Source organism: Leptopilina heterotoma, unplaced genomic scaffold (assembly GCF_015476425.1).
Source record: "Leptopilina heterotoma isolate Lh14 unplaced genomic scaffold, ASM1547642v1 Lhet_177, whole genome shotgun sequence".
Taxonomy (NCBI): domain Eukaryota; kingdom Metazoa; phylum Arthropoda; class Insecta; order Hymenoptera; family Figitidae; genus Leptopilina; species Leptopilina heterotoma.
Genome location: NW_025110893.1, coordinates 1,946,835 through 1,969,466, shown reverse-complemented (window position 1 = coordinate 1,969,466; position 22,632 = coordinate 1,946,835). Strand labels below are relative to the sequence as shown.

Genomic DNA, 22,632 nt, shown 5'->3' with positions numbered 1-22,632 from the left:
TAAACTAAAGTTGGTCTCTTTTGTTTACCCTGTCAACGGCCTTGACGTTTACTTGTTGCAAAAATGACGTCACATGATGAAGAGAGATGGGAAAAATTGTTTTCATCCATAGAGGAACTAACTAAATCGAATAACAGAATAAGTTCTGAGATACAAATGTCAAATCAACGCATGGATTCTATGTCACAGAGATTGTTTTCTAATGAGAGAAGAATAACTAAAATTGAAAGGGATTTTTCCTCGTTTGCATACCAACAGAGACTCAAAAATATTGTCCTTTTTAAACTGGAGGATACTGCTGCTATAAATAATAATTTATTTGCAGCAGTTTTAAATATTTTTTCACAAGTGGGTCTAGAAATTCCTGATTTGTCTATTGATGATATTTTTCGGTTGGGTAAAGTTCCTGGGAACCGACCAGTGTTAATTAAATTTACTGCTTCGAGATGGGTGAGAGATGTTTTTACCAAGATTAATGAAATTAAAAAGTTAAATTATATTGTTGCTAATGACCGTTCAAAGGAGGAAAGGGAGATGCGTCGTCAGCTACTTTCAAAGATCTTTAAATTGCGTGATGCTGGGCAAGATGTGTCCCTGAGAGGTAATAAGATTTTTCTGAATGGTTCAACGATCATCACCAAGGAAAAACTGGACTCTATGTTGACTACTGCGATGGTTCCTGTATCGCCCGATACACCTGGGGCTTCTCAATCTTCGGCACATTTGACAGAAACTAAATCTAAGAAAAGAGGACGCCCTAAAAAAGAGTCGCTTTTGGATCATGGGAAGTCTCAGTTTTCCAAGAAACTGGAGAATTATTTCTCTCCTGGAGTTTTAGTTAGTGCAGAGGGTGTGGGTGCTAAGAAGCAACGCACCACGAATAATAAAGATTCACCATCGGAATTATAGCAGCAACATTTAACTTTGTCTCGGGAATGTCATAAGGTTACGTTTGATTCTTCTTCCCAGGCGAATTCTGTGGAGGCGAGAATAATCTTTTGGAACGTTCATGACTTTAAAAATATTCCTGAAATTTCGAACCAAGTACATAATGGGGATATACTTTGTGTTTGTGAAACGTGGTCCATTAAAACCGATCTTAAGTGTCAACAGCTCCCTAATTTTACTTCTATTGTTTCGCCTGCGATAAAATCAAATATTTATGGAAGAGCAAAAGGTGGACTTTTACTTTTATTTAATCCTGCAGTTTATCGGGTAACAGAGATATCAATCTGTACAAGTCACATTTTTGTTATAATGCGTTCGTCTCACACACATTTTATACTCGGACTAATATATTTTTCACCTAGTGATAATTTTTTGGAGCTTCTCGACGATCTCGACCAAATGCTAAACTTTATTGCCAGCACGCATCCTGACTTACCATTGGTGGTGGGGGGTGATTTTAATTGTAGAATCGCTTCCCTCAATCAATTAAACCCGTCCTTTTTTACGCAATTATATGGTTTTAATCCGGAAAGGCAGTCATATGATGTTATTCTGAATTCTAAAGGTAAAAGTTTGGTTGAATTATTAGAGTCTTATAATCTGATTGTTTTAAATGGTCGTTCTATGAGCGATTTACCGGCTAACTTTTCGTTTATAGGTGAGCAGGGTGTGAGTGTTGTTGATTTGGTGTGGTGCTCTTTTACAGGTCTATCTTTATTTTGTGATTTAAAAATTTTAAATATTCCTTCCCTATCTGATCATCTTCCCGTTGCATTGTTTTTTAACACTCCGACCGAATCATCAATAAGATTTAAACCAAATATGTGTCATAAGTTGTTTTTTGACATAGATAAAGGTGATTCGTTTTATTCTTTGATGGAATGGAGGAGGGAGGTTGCAGACCTGAATCAGGATGTGGATGGAATGAATGAGACGCTCATTTCATGTATAAATTCTGTTGCTAATGAGCTTAATATGGTACGACGACCTTCATATAATAAAAAATTATACCAAAAACCGTGGCATGATAAAGAATGTAAATTGGCCAAGAGGAAAGTCTTGTTTACTTTAAATTGTGCTAAAGCTGATTCCTTTTCGGTGGAATCAAGATGCGAATTGCTGAGAGAGAAGTCAGCGTTGAGAAAACTTCTTAAAATTAAAAAACAAAATTATCGAAAGGTTATAATTAATAAAATTGCTTGTTGCAATCAACAAAAACAATTCTGGGAAGTCATTAACAATTTTAGAAAACGAAATACTCAGCGTTCGTGCATTGACCTTCCGACTTGGCAAGATTATCTACGCGAATCTTATCCTGTATTGGTTTCTCGATTTCCATTGAATGATTCTTTTTTAAATGTTTCTCACCCGATTTTGGACGGTTCTATTACAACTGAGGAAATAGTACATAGTATTGCTAATTGTAAAAATGGAAAGGCTCCAGGAGTTGATGGAATTAGCTATGAATTTTTTAAAAATCTCCCCCAAAATTGGATATTATATTTGGAGATGTTTTTTAATAAGATCTTGGATACGGAAGCGGTTCCGCAGGACTGGGGTAAACTAATGACTTCCATGTTATATAAAAAAGGAGATCCGGGTACTCCAGAAAACTATAGACCTATTACTTTAATTAATTCAATTGCAAAAATTTTCACCCAAATTATTTGTGATCGTTTGGTAACCTGGGCCTCGGAACTGCTTTTGTTGCCGGAAGCACAGTCGGGCTTTAGAAAGGGCAGAAGCTGCCTTGATAACCTTTTTTCGTTACATACAGCTATTCAATTGCATTTAAGTAAACCTAAGACAGTAGCTTATGCTATTTTCATCGATTTTAAAGGAGCTTTTCCATCAGTTAATCACGACCTTTTATGGATAAAATTACATAAATTAGGTGTAAGCTCCAGAATAATTAGAATTGTTAAAAGTTTTTATGCATTTGCTTACACTTGTATTAGGACTGTCGAGGGTCGCACAGAATATGTAAAGGTATCAATTGGCGTTTTACAGGGCGAAGTATTAAGCCCCTATTTATTCAATCTTTTTATTGGTGACCTGGAGGATTACCTTATAAATAACAATTGTAGAGGTCTTTCTGTTACCAGTGAGTGTGAGATAATGGATTTGGGCTATGCCGACGATTTTGTTTTTCTTTCGGATTCTCCCCTCGAAGTTAAAAGAAAACTAGAAGCTTTGTACCGATATTGTCGCGAAAATTGTCTTTTTGTTAATACAGAAAAAACCAAGATTGTTATCTTCACTAGATCTGGAAACGCATCTGCAAAGAAATTTAAATCATTTAATTTTGGATCAGAAAGTATTAAAGTTGTAAAACAGTACACCTATTTGGGTATTCCTTTCTCAAGCTCGGGTTCATTTCTTCCGGCGGCAAGTGGGGCGATTGATTCGGCATATTTAGCGATTGGAGGAATCATGAATATAATTTATTCTACAGGGGCTGACTCTTGGACTTCCTATCAGAAACTATTTCAGAGTCTTTCGGTGAGCATACTATACTACGGAGTGCAGGTGTGGGGTCCATGTTTTTTGGATGAAATCGAGAGAGTTCAGCTTGCTTTTTTCAAGAGACTTCTTTCCTTGCCAAATAATACTCCGAATTATGCGGTGAGATTGGAGACGGGCTCCCTTCGACTGTCTCATGGAGTTCTTTCGAATACGCTGAACTGGATATATAAAATTTCTAAAATGGATTCTTCAAGGTACCCCAGACAGTGTTTCGAGGGACTGGCGAGACTGGCGATCAGGAGCCCAAAATGCCGAGCTAACTGGCTACTCCAGTTTACGGATTCTTTTGGTTTGAGTGAGTTGATTGTTGATTGGTGGGCCTCACCTCTGGACTTCGTGGTAAGAAATAGAGATTTTATTCTTGTGGAGTATGAACGAAGATTGAGGTATTTGGACTTAGAGCAATATTCGAAGTCTAAAAGTCTCTTGATTTATCCACATCTTTCGGTAGTTCAGGGTCCTCAGAAATACTTAGTTTCTCGATTTTCATTACAGACGAAAAGAGTCTTCTCTCAAATAAGACTTTTAAATAAATACGTCTGCAGAATAAATTTTGGAAAGTTTACGTATAAGTTTAATAGAGAAGATTATTGCACCTTTTGTCGTCGGGAGAGTGAAAGTTTTTTACATATTATTTTTAATTGCCCCGCCTGTGAACATTTATGTGCAGCTGCGTTTCCGGACATATATTCGGTTTCTGATGTGGAGAATGGTTGGTACGCTGTTTTTGGTTCTTCGGAAATAAAAATTATTAAGACATTCGTTAAGCTGATTAGGGAATTACTTCACGAACGTCATGTGTCAAGAGCATTATTATGTTGAAGTATTATATAATTTAATTAACCGTACAGTAATTGCCCTAGTGTGTTTTGGATGTGTTTAAATTTGAATGTGACTTTCTTATGTTTTGTTTCATTTCTTACTTTTTTGTAATGCGAAACTCAGCTTGTACTCGTTTTAACGAGATAGACAAGTAAATAAATAAATTATTTTTAAAAATAATAAAATTTATTTCAGAGATTCAATTATTTTCATAAATAATAAAACTCATCGCACAATTTTAATTATTTTTAATCGAATTTCTCGAAAAATGGATTTATAAAAGAATTTTTGTTAAAAACACTAAAAAATTGAATTATGTAAAAGTTACAAATAATTGTGGAAATTCAATTATTTTGAAATTTTAATAAAATTTAATAGAATTTCAATTCTTTTTAATACCATTTTAATCGAATTTGTCAAAAAATGTAAATTCCTAAAAATTATAATAAAATTCGTCTAAAGAAATTAATTATTTACAAGTTTGTTGATAAAATTCTTTATGAGAATTTAATTTTAAGAAGCATTCAATTATTCAATAAATTATTTATTTTTGTATTTAAATAATGGAATTCTCGTAGAACTTTCTTACAAAAATTTATTTAAAAATCAGTTAAAATTTTAGATAATAGAATATTAAAGCCATTATAGCGTGAAAATTTTATAAATAATTGAATTTTGAAAAGGTTTTAAATTAAATAATTGAACATTTTTATTTCTCATACTTTTAAGGTTTATAATTAATAATTCTGTAGAATTAGTTTTTTTTTAAAAGTTGAATTAAATTTTTTTCGAAATTATTTGAAGTTTCTATTTTCTAATATATTTTAATTGAAGAATTTCCGAATAATTGAAATTTCACGTAAAATTGAATAATTTTAAACAAATAGATTTAAAAATTTTTAAAGAACTTTTTTAAAAAATATTAAAAATAATTGATTTAAAAAAGAATTTGAGTGAAAAATTCCATAAAATATTAATTGGAAATTAATTGAAATGAGGAAAATAATTTTTAAGAAGTCAAAATTTTGTCTATAAATCAGGAAAACGTCAGGGAAAAATAAAATAAAATTTTTGTGTCAACCCTGCTTTTTTATACCAAATATTTAAAAAAAATCGAACTCATAATTTTTATGTAATTTGCTGATTTTCATTTTCTTTAAAGAAAAAAAAAAAATTTGTCTTTAAAAAAACAGTCAGCAAATAATCCCATTATATAATTTCCAAACTCATGGGAATAAAAATTTGATGTCAAGGTTTTTAAAATATTTATTCGCTGCTGTGCGACGAGCCTCAATTTTTCATTGGTTCTTGAAAATTGTATAATATATAATCAATCGACGTAAAATTGTGTGACGTTCAATAAAACATAATAAAAAAAAAAAAAAGAAAAAAATTTTTTTTTCTCTCTCTCTCTCTCTCTCGATAAAATGATAAACGCAAAATTATAAAAAAATAAACGACAAAAAAAAATTTACAAACATAATTATTATAAGTGTGTCGTAATTTTAATCGAGCCTACAAAATTCGCGTGCTTCTTATAAATCTCATATACTTTAAACAGTAGCTCGTGTGTACACACGCATTTGTATACAATGTAAACAAGTAATTTTGCAAATGGATTGCATTATCAGTTACTCATCTCGATAATAATGAATCGCGTCATTTCATTAATCAAGGTCATGATCTTGAATGTTCCCGCACGTTCCTATGCGTACATATTAGAGGTCAACATTTATATTATTTCAAATGGAAATGAGTAAAAAAAAAAATCGATCTCCAATAGCGATTATAATATTGATCTCGAGAAGAAGAAGAAGGAGAAGAGAAAAAAAAATGTTGCAAACTTTTTTCAGAATTGCGTGTACAATTTTTGCTCTAATAAATTTTTGGACTTTGAGATTTGTACATTATGAAATACTTGCGATGGGAATTTAGTATAATTAGTGCATTATCATTTAGAGAAAGAGAGTTTCTTTTCATTAAAATGTTGATTACAAATAAACAAGTGTCATTAAAAACATTTGCACTATATTTAGCTTAGATTGGTATTTTTAATTTCAAGATTGGTGATATTTGAAAAAAAAAATTGTTTATTTCTTTTCATTATCATCATTTTTTCCGAGAATTGTTTATTTTTTTTAACTATCGCCTGAGTTGTGGGTCGGAAATATGGAATATTTTAAAAATTTTCTCTTTTTTCAAATTGTTCTTATTTCGTACTCTCTAAATCTTAAAATGTTTTTTAAAATTTGTAAATGTTTTTTCTTTTCTTTTTTTTTACCAAAAAGACGACTATTAATTTTCCAAATAATGCAAATTAGTACAAAATTAAATTTTTTTCAAGAAAATTAAGTACAAACATTTCAACTACAAAATAAATACTAGAAAATATTCAAGGTAGTAAATATTTACAACTATAAATAATCTCGAAATAATTACAATAGTAAATATTTAATACATAAAATTTTTACTATTAATAATATTGTGAATATTTACAGTAATTAATATTTGGAGTAGTAAATATTTACTATACCAAATATTTGGAGTAATAAATATTTACCATACCACATATATTTAAAGCAGTAAATGTTTATAATCTCAGAACTTTTTAGTAGTAAATATTTACTGAGCTAAATATTTACAGTAGTAAATATTAACTGTGTCAAATATTCAGAGTAGAAAATATGTATAGAAGTAACTATTTACATTTGTAAAAATTCACAGTAGTATTTTTAGTAGTAAATATTTACACTAGTAAATATTTATCGTTGCTAATATTCACACTAGTAAATATATTTAATAGTAAATATTTTCTACCAATAGAAGCAACAATTTACATTTGTAAACATTCACAGTAGTATTTTTAGTAGTAATTATTTACTCTAGTAAATATTTTAGTAGTAAATATTTACTCTAGTAAATATTTTAGTAGTTAATATTTACACTAGTAAATAGTTTTAGTAGTAAATATTTTTAGTAGTAAATATTTTTAGAGGTTAATATTTACTCTAGTAAATATTTTAGTAGTTAATATAAACACTAGTTAATATTTTTCATGGCTAATATTTACACGAGTAAATATTTTTAATAGTAAATATTTACTATCAATAGAAGAAACAATTTACATTTGTAATCATTCACAGTAGTATTTTTAGTATTAATAATTTTTGTAGTAAATATTTTCCGTGGCTATTGTATTTATAGTAGTAAATATTTATACTAGTAAATATAACTAGTAGTTATTATTACAATATTAGAAATCTGTATTAGTAAATATTTACACCAGTAAATATTTTTAGTAGTAAATTTTTACACCAGTAAATATTTTTAGTAGTAAATGTTGCCTCTAGTAAATATTTTTTGTAGTAAATATTTTACGTGGTTAATATTTATAGTAGTAAATATCCACACTAGGAAATATTATTAGTAGTAAATATTTACACTAGTAAATATTTTTAGTATAGTAAAAATATTTAGTAGTAAATATTTTTAGTAGTAAATATTGACACTAGTAAATATTTTTAGTTGTAAATATTGACACTAGTAAATATTTTACGTGGCTAATATTTTTAGTAGCAAAATATTTAAACAAATTTAATTAATCACTCTTTCTTTTTCTATTTAGCAGGTAAGAAATTTTTTCTTCGATCCCAATATTTTAGTTCTCTCGATTTTCAAAAGTCTATTATCCGTTATCTATTTTTCGTTTTGCTTTCAAATTGACAAAAATAAAAAAAAAACTTGTTTTTATTGTGGAAGAAATAAGAAAATATGGATTTCGTGATGTTACAGTATAGTTTTAATGTTGACAATATTATAAATATATGATCCAGATATTTGCAACGTACACAGTCTATAATAGAGAATAATGATTTGCAAACTAATGTAACCAGACAATATTATATTATGTCATTCAGCATCAGAGAGCATCAATTAAAATTAACCGTCTTATTTAATAATTATCATGATCATTTAATAACCTTGTGAAAACTTATATTTCAAATATGTTCCACATTAAGACAGGGATATAAATTTTTTATACACGTGTTTTTCTTTTTAATCCCCAAGGAATAGAAAATAAAAACAAAATTTCTTCCGCATTTATAAAAAATACAATATTAAAAACAATATAATACAATATTTTTAATTAATCTTCTAATGCTTTATTAATTGTTTTTTTTTTATTTTTTGATGGTATTTTTAAATAATTTTTAGAAAAAATTAATTTGTTTATTAATTTTTATTAATTCTATTAATAAATTATTTCTTTTTGATAATTATCTATTTTTTATTATTTCATTTTTATTTTATTATTAATTTATTGTTCATTGGGTATTTATCAATTTTATGAATTTTTTTTATTTCCTTATTTACAAAAGGGACATGGCCTTTTGTATATAAGTAAGTTAATTTATTTATTATTAACATTCTATTAAAAATTTTTTTTTAACCATATCTTTTTTGACTTATTAATTTATTATTTTCTATTTTTTATTTTTTATTATCTAAATAGATAGACTTATTTATTTATTTTTATTATTTACTGATTTATTTATTATTATTCACTTCTTATTATTTATTTACTGTCTTATTTATTATTATTCACTTACAATTATTTATTTATAGTTGCTAATTGTTAATTAGATAAACTGATATTTAAACTTAATATTATTTACTATTCTACTCCAAACACATAAACTAGGATTTAAAAATCTCGCACCAACGGGGGATCGAACCCTAGACCAAAGGAACTCATAGTCGAGTATGCATACCGCACAGCCACGGAAGATTAATATTTTTTTGAATAATTTTGTCATTAAAATCTTTTATTACTCTACGTTATGTTAATATTTTCTGCTAATTATTAATTCTTTATTAATTATTAATTTTTTTATTAAAATTTAATTAATTTGTTATTGTTAATAAATTCCTTCATTCACCTTTTAATATACGGTTTATTTAAAATTAATGTTTTATTTATTTATAATTAAAATTCCTCATTAAATAGTAAAAAAAAAATACCCACGATGATTTTGTTAATGATTTTTATTATTAAAAAAAAAAAGTTATGATTTTGCGAAAAATTTACTTTATTATATTATTTATGCTTTATATTTACACTGATTCGTTTTGATTGAAATTTTTCGTTAATTAAAAAGTAATTTGCAACTATATCTATTATTAAAAGTTTATTGTTATGTAATGTGTGTACAACTACACATCCGGGAATTTGAGTGGTGCACGTTCAGAATTCCCAGATCATTTAATAACAATTAATCTTTCTCTGTTATTTATTATTCAATGAAATGCATTCAGTATCATTGCTGAGGTATAGAGCAAGGCGAAGGCTAACAATAAGTATTAATGGCCTAGGTAGCGGATCGCGTCTATTTTTAGAATCTTTGACGTTAGCAAAAAGAAAAACCACCAACAGTCTGTATTTATTTTTGATTTTTCCTACTCTTCAAAAAAGGGAATATTTTTTTTACGAGAAAATTAAAAATTGAAAATTTATTCAACATATTCTATTTTTATATTCTATTTTTTTCCATTTCTTTTTATTTGTATTTATTATGTAATTTTTATTTCTGAAAATGGTATTTTTTAAAAGTACATAATTTTTTATTGTACACTGATGTACAATGTACCTTTGGCAGAAAATCAAAATACGTATTCGAGCATCAGAGAATTATTGAATATCAAAATAATTTCAGACTTCGCGCTCGATAATTAATTTTAAATAAAGTAGCTTTCAAACTAAAAAAAGTAGTAAAAAAGTAGCTATCGAAAAATTAAATTTGACAACCAAAAAAATTAATTTTAGACACATCACGAAACTGACAAAAATTCCAGTCTATATTTCATTTTTCTGACTTTTTCCTAATTTTCATCAAAAATATTTACTTCTTTCTTATCCTACTGCTAATAAATTCAATTTCTGCAACGAATTCTATTATTCATCAAAGAATTTCAATATTTATAAAAATAATTAAATTCTTATGAAGAGTTTTATAAAATTTTTTAAATAATTCATTTCTTTCGACAAATTTTATGCAAATTCTAATTTAAATAATTGAATTTCTAAGAAATTTTTTTTATTCAAGAAAAGAATTGAATTCTTAGTAAGATTTTTACAAAAATTTTTTTAAATGAATTCTGTTTGGAAATTTTATGAAAATAGCAGAATATTGAAAATCATTGAATTGTGAAAAGTTTTTAAAAATAATTTAATTTTACAAAGAATTTTATTAAATTTTTTGACAATAATTAAATGTCTGTGTGGTATTTTATTAAAATTTTTGAAAATAATTGAATTCCCAAAAAGCATTTTTTTATTTATGAAAAATAATTGAATTCTTGCGAACGATTTTATTAGAATTTTTAAAAATAATTGAATTTTCAATAAAAGATTTATTACTTTCAAAACTAATTGAATTCTTCTGATGAATATTGTTATTTTTGAGAATAATTGAATTTTGCAAAGAATTTTATTAAAATGCCTCAAAATAATTGAATTTTCGGGAATAATTTTGTTATTTATCTTTAATAATTGAATTCTTTCGAAAAATTATTTATGTAAATAATTGAATTCTTGCGGAAGAATTTTATTAAAATCTAAAAGAATAATTGAATTATTTCAAAAAATTTAATTAAAATTGTATTTAAAGTAATTGATTTCCATCGAAAAATTTTATTAAAATAATTAAAAATAATTGAGTTCCTGTGAAAAATTCTAATATTTTTGTAAATAATTGAATTCTTGCAAAGAATATTAAACAACAATTTTTTTAAAAATAATTGATTTTTTCTCGAGGAATTGAAATTAAATTTTTAATAATAATGACATTCATATAATCAATTCGTGTAAAATTGTATTAAAAATAATTGAAATCCTGCGATGAATTTTTTTCTTTATGAAAATAATTGAATAGTTGCTAAAAATTTTATTAAGGTTTTCAAAAATAATTGAATTCCAGAGAAGAGTTTTATTATTTATGAAAATAATTGAATTATAGCGACAAATTTTATTAAAATATTTAAATATAGAATTAAATTTATGTTATTTTTGAGAATAATTGAATTTTGCAAAAAATTTTATTAAAACATTTAAACAGAATTACATTTCTGTAAAAATTTTGTTATTTTTGAGAATAATTGAATTTTGCAAAGAATTTTATTAAAATATCTCAAAATAATTGAATTTTTGGGAGTAATTTTGTTATTTATCTTTAATAATTGAATTCTTTCGAAAAATTATCTATGTAAATAATTGAATTCTTGCGGGAAGAATTTTATTAAAATCTAAAAGAGTAATTAAATTATTTCAAAAAAATTTAATTAAAATTGCATTTAAAATAATTGATTTCTTTAGAACAATTTTATTAAAGTATTTGAAAATTATTGAATTCCTGTGAAAAATTCTAATATTTTTGTAAATAATTGAATTGTTCGAAAAAAATTTTAAAAAACATTTTTTTAAATAATTGATTTTTTCGAGGAATTGAAATTAATTTTTTAAGAATAATTACATTTTTTAATCAATTCCAGTAAAATTTTATTAAAAATAATGAAAATCCTGCAATCAATTTTGTTATTTTAAAAAATAATTGAATAGTTGCAAAGAATTTTCTAAAGATTTAAAAAAAATAATTGAATTCCTGAGAAGAATTTTAATATTTATGAAAATAATTGAATTATTGCGAAAAAATTTATTGAAATGTTTAAAAAGAATTGAATTTTTGTGAAAAATTTTTTGTTATTTTTGAAAATAATTGAATTCTTTATAAGAATTTTATAAACATTGTTTTAAATAATTAATTTTACCGAAATATAATAAATATTATGAAAATTTTATTTGTGTAAATAATTGAATTTTTCGAGTAATTAATTTAAAATAGTATTAAAAATAATTGAAATTTCTTTAATGAGTTTTGTTATTTATGAAAATAATTGAATTTTGGATGAATTTTATCAATTTTTTTTTAAACAATTCAATTCTTTTGCTAAATTTTATGAAAATACTAGATATTGAAAATAGAATTTCGAATATTTTTTGAAAATAATTGAATCGTTTTAAAAAATTTGATTATAATTTTTTCGAATAGTTTTTTGATTTCTTGTATTAGCGAATTTCAAGTAGTGTAAATTCTAAAAAAAAAAACAGAAAATAGTAGCTTTTAGTGGCTAAAATCTAATAAAGTACCCAAATATTATCATAACGTAAAAAAGTAGTAAATAGTAGGTTTTAGTAGTTAAGTGCAAAGCCTGTGATTCATTAGGTTTTTCTCAAATAATTCGAAAATACAAATTAAAAAATACTTTCGAGAAAAGAAGGAGAAAAAAATTTGTTTGAAATAATAATTAAATATTATTACCCACAATTACCGGAACCAAAAATCATTCATGTAGAATAAATTGAAATTTTTCAATTAAATTTTCAACGCTATTAAATTTTCGTTGCATAATAAACTTTCCTTAATATCAGAAAAAAATTAATGATATAAACAAAGCAGAAAAATTATGAATAAAAAATTCAGTGGAATTATCCTTATTTTGTGATTATTAAAATCGATCGAAAGCAATAACCTTTTAATTTCTTAATGATAATTCAAGATTGAATTTATAAAATGAAAATTAGTGTCTATAATCGAGACATTAATGATAAAGATTTTGATTCCGAGGGCGAACAAGATTGACCCGGGTCTATTAGATATTCTTCAATGCTTGATAATTAATTACATCGTACCATCCAAAGTTCAAAAACAAAAAGAGTAATATAGTTTCAAAAGATTAAAAAAGGTATAGTGAGAAATGAAAGAAATTTCAAATAAAAAAAAATTTTCCACTGCATTTTTTTCTCTCCTTTAATTTCTATTTCATTTTTTTCAATAATTAATAATTAGTTATTTTCTGATCTAAATGAAAATAAACTATTTCTAAATATTTTCGATTTTTTAACATTGAAATACATTGAAACATTATTTTTTAATATTTTAAAAAAATTTGAAAATATTATAAAATTTTTTAAAAATACTTCACTCGAAAATAAAAGAAATGTTAGAATTAAAATAGTTTTAAAAAAAAGTACGAAATAGAAATTCAAAGAAAATAATCTTTTCCTCTGCTACGTAAAGAATCTGCCGTGTATAATCGATTCCAAGTATTATTAATTATTATTAATTATTAATTATAAAAGAGTGTTAAAAAAATTAAACGAGACTATTAGAAATATTAAAAAAACCATAAATATTTTTCTCCATGTTGCATAATAATAATTACAACACAGAATTTTATCGAAAATATTTATTTCCCTCTATATGCTTGCTAAATTCTTTTGAAATAAGATAAATATTGTGCTTGCTATGAATTATTTATCTATAATTAATTTGAAATAATACTGTTGAAGAAATATTCTTTCGTCACTTTTTTTATTTTTATAAAAAGCAAAACTGTTTTTATGAGATTAGAAAAAAAAATTTGTAATTTCTATAAAATTATAAACTATCGTGTGGTCTATTTATTATTTAAATCTGTCATCAGTTGTTGTAATCATCAGGTTGCTACTGCTATGACAATCACTGACAGTTGAATCAATTATTATTAATAGTTGTAACTATAATTAATTGAATTGATTCCAAGTTGTAAATTGCAAATGACTTGATCTTGATTTTATGCTCAGTTGTGACTACAGAATCGTTTTTTTATCATTTTTGTTTATAACTACTATCAGTAAAAATAGGAGTGTACTAATTTTTATGAAATTACTTGATTTTTTTATTCTAAAGATCATTTTACTTATAGGACAAGATTTTCATGAGCAAAGGAGGAATTAATTTTATGAAATCACTTGTTTACTTCTATAATAAAAAGCTCAGTTTCAATGAAGTACTTAATTATTTCCCTAGGTCAATAATAGTCACTTTATTGACCTTGCTCAGTGGTTAATAATAAAGTACTTATCACTACCCTAGGTCAATAATAGTTACTCATTATTATCCTAGGGCAATAATGGCCACTCATTATTACCATAGGGCAAAAAATCAAAAAAACTCGTTTTAGACACTTCACAAAACTAACAAAACTTACATTCCATATTTTTTATTTTTCTGACTTTTTCCTAATTTTCATAAAAAAATATTTACTTCTTTCTTATCCTACTGCTAATAAATTGAATTCTTGCAACGAACTTTATAATTCATGAAAGAATTTAAATATTTATAAAAATAATTTAATTCTTGCGAAGAATTTTATTAAATTTTTTAACTACTTCATTTCTTTCGACTAATTTTATGCAAATTCTAATTTCAATAATTGAATTCCTGAGAAATTTTTATTATTCATTAAAAGAATTGAATTCTTAAGAAAATTTAAAAAAAAATTTTTAAATATAATTGAATCCTGTTTGGGAAATTTTATAAAAATAGTTTTAAAAATAATTGAATAAAAATTTTTGAAAATAATTGAATGTCTGTGTGGTATTTACTAAATTTTTTTGAAAATAATTGAATTTCGAAAAAGCATTTTATTATTTATTAAAATAATTGAATTCTTAAGAACGTTTTTTTTAAGAATTTTTTTATAAAATTAAATTTTCAAGAAGAAATTTATTACTTTTAAAAATAATTGAGTTCTTGTGATGAATATTGTTATTTATGAAAATATTTGAATTTTGCAAAAATTTTATTAAAATGCCTGAAAATAATTGAATTTTCGGGAATAATTTTGTTATTTTATAATTGAATTCTTTCAAAGAATTATTTATGTAAATAATTAAATTCTTGGGAAGAATTTTATTAAAATCTAAAAGAATAATTGAATTATTTCAAAAAAATTTAATTAAAATTGTATTTTAAATAATTGATTCTTTTCTTTTATTTTTATTAAAGTACTTGAAAATAATGAATTCTTTCAAAGAATTTGAAAACAATTTTTTTTTAAATAAATGGTTTTTTTAAATTTTATTTTTTATGAAAATAATTTAATTATAGCGAAAAATTTTATTAAAACATTTAAACAGAATTTCTGTAAACTTTTTGTTATTTTTGAGAATAATTGAAATTTGAAAAAAATTTTATTAAAATTAATTAATTAATTCATTAATTAATTAAATTTCAGTAAACAAATTTTTTAACTTTCAAATTAATTGAATTTTGCAAACAATTTTATTAAAATACCCCAAAAGTAGTGAATTTTCAGAAATAATTTTGTTACTTATCTTTAATAATTGAATTCTTTCGAAGAATTATTCATGAAAATAATTGAATTCTTAGGAAGAATTTTATTAGAATCTAGAAGAATCTAAATCATTCTTTTTGAATGATTTCAAAAAAATTTAATTAAAATTGTATTTCAAAAAATGCATTTCTTTCGAACAATTTTTTTCAAATACTTGAAAATAATTGGATTTCTGTAAAAATTCTAATACTTTTGTAAATAATTGAATTCTTCCAAAGAATTTTAGAAAAACATTTTTTTTAAATAATTGATTTTTTTAAGGAATCGAAATTAAATTTTTAACAATAATAATTACATTTTTGAGCAAATCCTGTAAAATTGTATTAAAAATAATGGAAATCCTGCGATGAATTTTATTATTTTTGAAAATAATTGAATAGTTGTTGAGTAAAATTTTTTAAAACTTTCGAAAATAATTAAATTTCTGAGAGGAATTTTATTATTTATAAAATTAATTGAATTATTGCGAAAAATTTAATTAAAATTTTTAAAAAGAATTGAATTTCTATAAAAATTTTTTGTTATTTTTGAAAATAATTGAATTCTTTATAAGAATTTTATAAACATTGTTTATAAAATTTAGGCCTTGTCTCATTACTCTACAAATTAATTAATACGGTCAAACAAACAAAAATTACTATTATATACTGACCTTAAAACTAATAAAATTGTTTTAAAATAATTAATTTTTTCGAAATATAACAAATATTATGAAATTTTTAGTTTAAATAATTGATTTCTTGTGGAAAACTTTATTTGTGAAAATAATTGAATTTTTCGATTAATTAATTTTAAATAGTATTAAAAATAATTGAAATTCTTCGATGAGTTTTATTATTTATGAAAATAATTGAATTCTTGATTAGAATTGTATCAAAAATTTATTTAAAAAATTGAATTTCCATGAAAAATGTTATTATTAGTGAAAGTAATTGAATTATGAAGAATTGTATAGAAATTTTGTTAAATAATTGATTTTTTCGAAATTTTTTTTGAAAATGCTATTGTAAATTAATTGAATTCCTGTGAAAATTTTATTATTTATGAGAATAATTAAATTTTGGATACATTTTATGAATTTTTTTTTTTAATAATTGAATTCTTTTGCGAAATTTTTTTGAAAATACTCGATATTGAAAATAATTGAATTTCGAATATTTTTCGAAAATAATTGAATCGTTTTAAAGAATTTGATTATAATTTTTGAGAACAGTTTTTTGATTTCTAGTATTAGTAAATTTTAGTAGATTAGTGCGAAGCCTGTTATTAATATAGGACAATAATGATCACTCATTATTACCCTAGGGGAATAATGGTCACTTTATTGACCAGGGGCTATATATACCGAAATTATTTTTTTTTTTAATAAAAAGCATATTTTCTACATTAATTAAGATTTTTTGTGACTGGATTGTGTAAAAAAGAATTGATATAAAAACATTGAATTAAATTGCATTCTTTTTTTTGTTCCAGGTGGACTATCATGTCGTCAGGTCCTGAATATTATGGTGATATTTGGATTCATGATAAACTACATGCTTCGAGTAAATTTGACAATTGCCATGGTCGCCATGGTTTATCCTAATACTAGTAAATCACATTCCAATTCAACGATAGAAAATATTTATTCACTCAATAATACTGGAAACATTCCAAAAATTAATTCTACTCACGAGGTTCCTTCTCAATTAGTAAGTGTATATTTCCTTCTCTGTAAGCATAAAATTCTATTTTTCTCTCAACACCGATCTAAATATTCTTTTTCAAAATACAAATTTTTTTTATTTCTGTTTCTGAAAAAATGTCAAAATGTAAAGAAAATAATAAAAAATTGGTTTCCTCAATACAAGAAACAAAATTGTTTTTTTTGCAATATTTTGTAATTTTGCAATTTTGTAATTTTGCAGTTTTGTAATTTAGTAATTCTGTAATTTTCAGGAAGGAAGAGAACAGACAAAGTATCATTGGAACGAATACGAGCAAAATTGGATATTCGGTAGTTTTTTCGCGGGTTATATTTTGACTGAAGTGCCAGGTGGCAGAATGGCGGAACTCTTTGGTACCAGAAGAGTTTTTGGATACAGTATGCTATTTTCTAGTTTAATTACACTATTGACACCGGTCGCGGCTTCACTAGGATTCTCCTTCGTCGCTGCCTTACGAGTTCTCTTAGGGTTCTTTTTGGTAATTACATTTCTTAATTTTAACTATTGTAAATTTTACTAAACTAAATCCAAAATTTTTGCTTTTACTACGTAGTAAATTTTACTATCTACTTCAGTAAAACCTGGGGGTTGATTATGTAATTTCATTTCTACTTTTACTTTGACTTTCCCTTTAACAGATTTTTATTTTCAATTTTCATTTGATAGATTTTTATTTTTACTTTAGCTGATTGTTTTCAATACTTTACAAAAATCCCTCGAATAAAAATGTTTAACTCAAATTATTAACAAACACGATTATTTAAAAACTTTTTAAAAAATTCTTCAAAAAATTAATTACTTTTAAAATTTTAAATTAAAAACATAAAAAAAACTTTATTATTTAGAAAAAATTTTTTTAATTCTTTAAAAGAATTTAAATAGGTAAGATTTTCAGAAATTTAAATAAAATTCTTTGCAAAAATTCAATTTTTTTTTACAAATAATAACATTTTTTACAGAAATTTCATTTTATAAATAAATTTTTGATAAAATTCTAAGCCAGAATTCAATTATTTTCAAAAATAAAAAAAAATCATCGAAGAATTTCCATTATTTTTAATGCTATTTTTTATTAATTAATAGAGAAATTCAATTATTTTCACAAATAAAGTTTTCCACGAGAATTCAATTATTTAAAATAAAATTTTATCATAATATTTATTATATTTCGGAGAAATTAATTATTAAAAACAATGTTTATAAAATTCTTTGCAACCATTCAATAATTTTCATAAATAATAAAATTCTTCTCAGGAATTCAATTATTTTTGAAAATTTTAATAAAATTCTTAGCAACTATTCAATTATTTTCATAAAGAAAAAAATTCAGCGCAGGATTTCAATTATTTTTAATACAATTTTACACGAATTGATTATATGAATGTCATTATTATTAAAAATTTAATATAATTCCTCGAAAAAATCAATTATTTAAAAAAATATTCTTTTTAAATTCCTTGGAAGAATACAATTATTTACAAATATATTAGAATTTTTCACAGGAATTCAATTATTTTCAAATATTTTAATAAAATTGTTCGAGAGAAATCAATTATTTTAGATAAAATTTTAATTTAATTTTTTTTTGAAAAAATCAATTATTCTTTTAGAATTAAATAAAATTCTTACCAAGAATTTAGTTATTTACATAAATAATTTTTCGAACGAATTCAATTATGTCGATAAATAACAAAATTATTCCCAAAAATTCAATTATTTTGAAGGCATTTCAAAAAAATTCTTTCGAAAATTCAATTATTTTAAAAAATAACAAAACTTTTTACAGAAATTCAATTCTTTTTAAACATTTCAATAAAATTTTTTACAATAATTCAATTGTTATTATAAATAATAAAATGTTTCTCAAGAATTCAAATATTTTTGAAAATTTTAATAAAATTCTTAGCAACTATTCAATTATTCTCATAAAGAATAAAATTCATCACAGAATTTCAATTATTCTTAATACAATTTTGCAGGTATGGCTCAAAAAATGTAATTACTCTTAAAAATTTAATTTCGATTTCTTGAAAAAATCAATTATTTTAAAAAATGTTTTTTTATGATTCTTTGAAATAATTTAATTATTTACATAAATAATTCTTCGAAAGAATTCAATTCTGTTAACAAATAACAAAATTACTCCCGAAAATTCAATTATTTTGAGTCATTTTAATAAAATTCTTTGCAAAATTCAATTATTTTCATAAATAACAATATATTTATCACAAGAATTCAATTATTTTCAAAATTAATAAAATTCATTGTGAAATTCAATTATTTTCATAAATAACAATATTCATCACAAGAATTCAATTATTTTTAAAAGTTATAAATTTTTTCTTGGAAATTCAATTATTTTTAAAAAAATTAATAAAATTGTATTGTATAGGTAATATTCTTTATTGTATAAATTCATTATTATTACAAAATTCCGATAGGTGTCACTGCATTAGAAATAAACCTAAAATATTCTAAGCAAATTTTACTAAGTTTTATTAGTAAAATTTACTTATTCAGAAATAAAAAAACTTACTATGAAAAATAGTGAAAATTACGATACAAAGATACACAGAAATTCCCAAAAATTTAGGTTTTAGTATGATAGAGAAAGAGTATTTTTTTCTTTGATTTTATCAGCAAAAAAAAAAAATCTGCTTTTTAATAGTGGATAAAAATTCTTTCTTATTGAGAAAAAAATTAGAAAAAGAAACAATTTATCAAAATGTGATTGAAAACAATTAAAAAAATTTTTTAAATTAAAAAAAAAATTAAAACAATTAAAACTAATTCGATTTGAATGAAATTCTAGGGAGCCACGTGGCCAGCAATTCATCCAATGACCGCTGTTTGGATTCCGCCAAATGAGCGCAGTAAATTCGTATCGAACATGATGGGTGAGCATAAATTAAATTATCATACACTCACGTACATATCAGCAGCAAAAATTCCACTAAATGTTAACTTTGTTCGATGATCAATTATTGCAATGCCATAATTTTCAAGATAATTAACTCCTTATATACAAAATACAATCACTAAACTTTGGTATTAACTATAATAATCGTCTTATTCATTCTTTCATTCTGTCCACACCTGAAGTTAGTTTTTGTGTATTCTTTTGTTTCTTTTCTTTAAAAAAAATTTGTTTTGACAAATCGAAAATATGCAGGTATTTTTTCATGATTCATAATAAAATAATATTAGAAATTAGAAAAAAAAAAAAATTTTTATTAGAAAATTTGTTAAAAAATTATGATTAAGAAATAGTAAATAAATACCTATTTTATGCATAATTTTTATTTCTCAATAACAATATCATTCTTTTATTTCGGAAAAAAAACATTACATATTTCCGTTCCTTAATATTTTTGTAGAAAATTTTCCATTTTTATAAGGTAATAATTTACATTATTTCAATTTTTTAATTACAATTATTTTAATAAAATTCAGTTTTTTTTTTTTAAAATAAACGAAACAAATGTTTATAAATTTGATTTGTCAATTACAAATTTTCATTCGAAATGAAAATTTTTGAATTTTTCGAAAATAAAGGAAAAACTTTTACTAAAAAAAAATGTTCCGTTACATTTTTACGAATTTCTTTAATTATATAATTATTCAAAAACATCAATAATTTCTTTTTTAAATAAATATTTAATTATTATTATTTTTTCACACAGGAGTTAAGACATTCAAAAATTCCAAATTCAAACCTTTTTGAAATTAATTTTAGGAAATTTCAATTATTTCTCAACTATTAAATTAAAATTCTTCAAAAAATCGACTTTTTGGGATTAAAATTCTTTGAAAAATAAATTTTTCAAAAGAAGTTTTTGGAATATTTCAATTATTTCTCAACTATTAAATTAAAATTCTTCAGAAAATCAATTTTTTAAGAAAATTATTCGTTAAATTCAATTATTTTTCAATTATATATTTAAAATTCTCTCAAAACACAATTTTTTTGGAAAATCCTTAAAAAATTCAATTTCTTTTCAATTTATAAAATTAAAATTCTTTAAAAAATCGATTTCATGTAAAATTGTTTGTAAAATTCAATTTTTTTAAATTATTAAATTAAAATGCTTTCAAAAGTCGATTTTATTGAACATTTTTTTCTAAAATTCAATTATTTTTTAATTATTAAATGAAAATTCATTGAAAAATAAATTTTTCAGAAAAAATTTTTGGAAGATTTTAATTTTTCTTTTATTATTTAATTAAAATACTTTGGGAATTCAATTTTTTGTTAAATTGTATGTAAAATTCAATTATTTTTTCATTATGAAATTAAAATTCTTTTAAATGTCGATTTTATTGAAAATGAAAATTTTTGAATTTTTAGAAAATAAAGGGAAAAATTTTCATAAAAAAAAATGTTCCGTTACATTTTTTACGAATTTCTTTAATTGTAAAATTATTCAAAAACACCAATAATTTCTTTTTTAAATAAATATTTAATTATTATTATTTTTCCACAGGAATTAAGACACTCAAAAATTCCAAATTCAACCCTTTTTGAAATTAAACAACTTATAAAAGTATTTTGCTATAAAACATGAAGATATTGATTGCTCCGAGTCGAAGACTCGGAGTGATCAATTATTTCATGTTTTATAATAATTTATAAGAACTAAAAATTTACGAAAATAATTGAATTCCTGTGGAATTTTTAATATTTTTGACAATAATAATATGTTTGTGTACGATTTTATTAAATTTTTTTTTTAATATGAATTTTTCTCGAGATAATTTTATTAAAATAGTAGATATTGAAAATAATTGAAATTAGAACAAGAATTTTATTGTCGTTTTTGAAAATAATTGAACTTTGGGTAAAAATTTTGTTATTTACAAAGAGAATTGAGATTTTGACGAGAATTTTTTTTTTAAATTTTAAACATAATTGAATTTTATGAGAAGAATTTTATTACTTTTGAAAATAATTGAATTTCTGCAATAAATTATTTGCAATTTTTCCAAAATTGAATTATTTTAGTGTTTTCAAGAAAAATTTGAATTTAAAATTTTTAAATTCTATTATTTTTAAAATTGATAATTAATTAATAATTTAATAATTAATTGATAATTAGTTAATTGATAATTTTATTTAAAAAATGAGGTAAAAAGTTAGCACCACGCTTTAGAGCGCGAATTGTTGCTAGTTTTATAATAATTATACTAAATCGATAAATAAATCATATCCACGTGTGTTTTTTTTTCTCTTTTCGGAAAGACCGCAAGTTTTTTCCTTTTTTCCCCCCAAGTTCTCTTTTACCTTGAAGAAAAGAGAACAATTTTCTCTAAACTAATCACGTATAGTTTGTATAGTACATTATAGCAATAAAAAAAGAAACACATTATTTGACTATAAATCATTCAAGTACATAAA

The 22,632-nt window shown here is 23.1% G+C and overlaps 2 protein-coding genes across 4 annotated transcripts in view; one reads left to right on the top strand and one right to left on the bottom strand.

The window, feature by feature from the left end:
* LOC122499860 overlaps positions 1 to 22,632 on the bottom strand; it is a 256,174-nt gene that overhangs the window by 14,163 nt on the left and 219,379 nt on the right. The window lies entirely within an intron of this gene.
* The window catches only part of LOC122499858 (sialin), a 55,903-nt gene that overhangs the window by 22,785 nt on the left and 10,486 nt on the right, over positions 1 to 22,632 (top strand). The window contains exons 2-4 of the mRNA XM_043608393.1: positions 17,005 to 17,222; positions 17,470 to 17,715; positions 20,050 to 20,134. Coding sequence (XP_043464328.1) covers positions 17,005 to 17,222; positions 17,470 to 17,715; positions 20,050 to 20,134 — 549 coding nt within the window. The remainder of the gene's footprint in view (positions 1 to 17,004; positions 17,223 to 17,469; positions 17,716 to 20,049; positions 20,135 to 22,632) is intronic.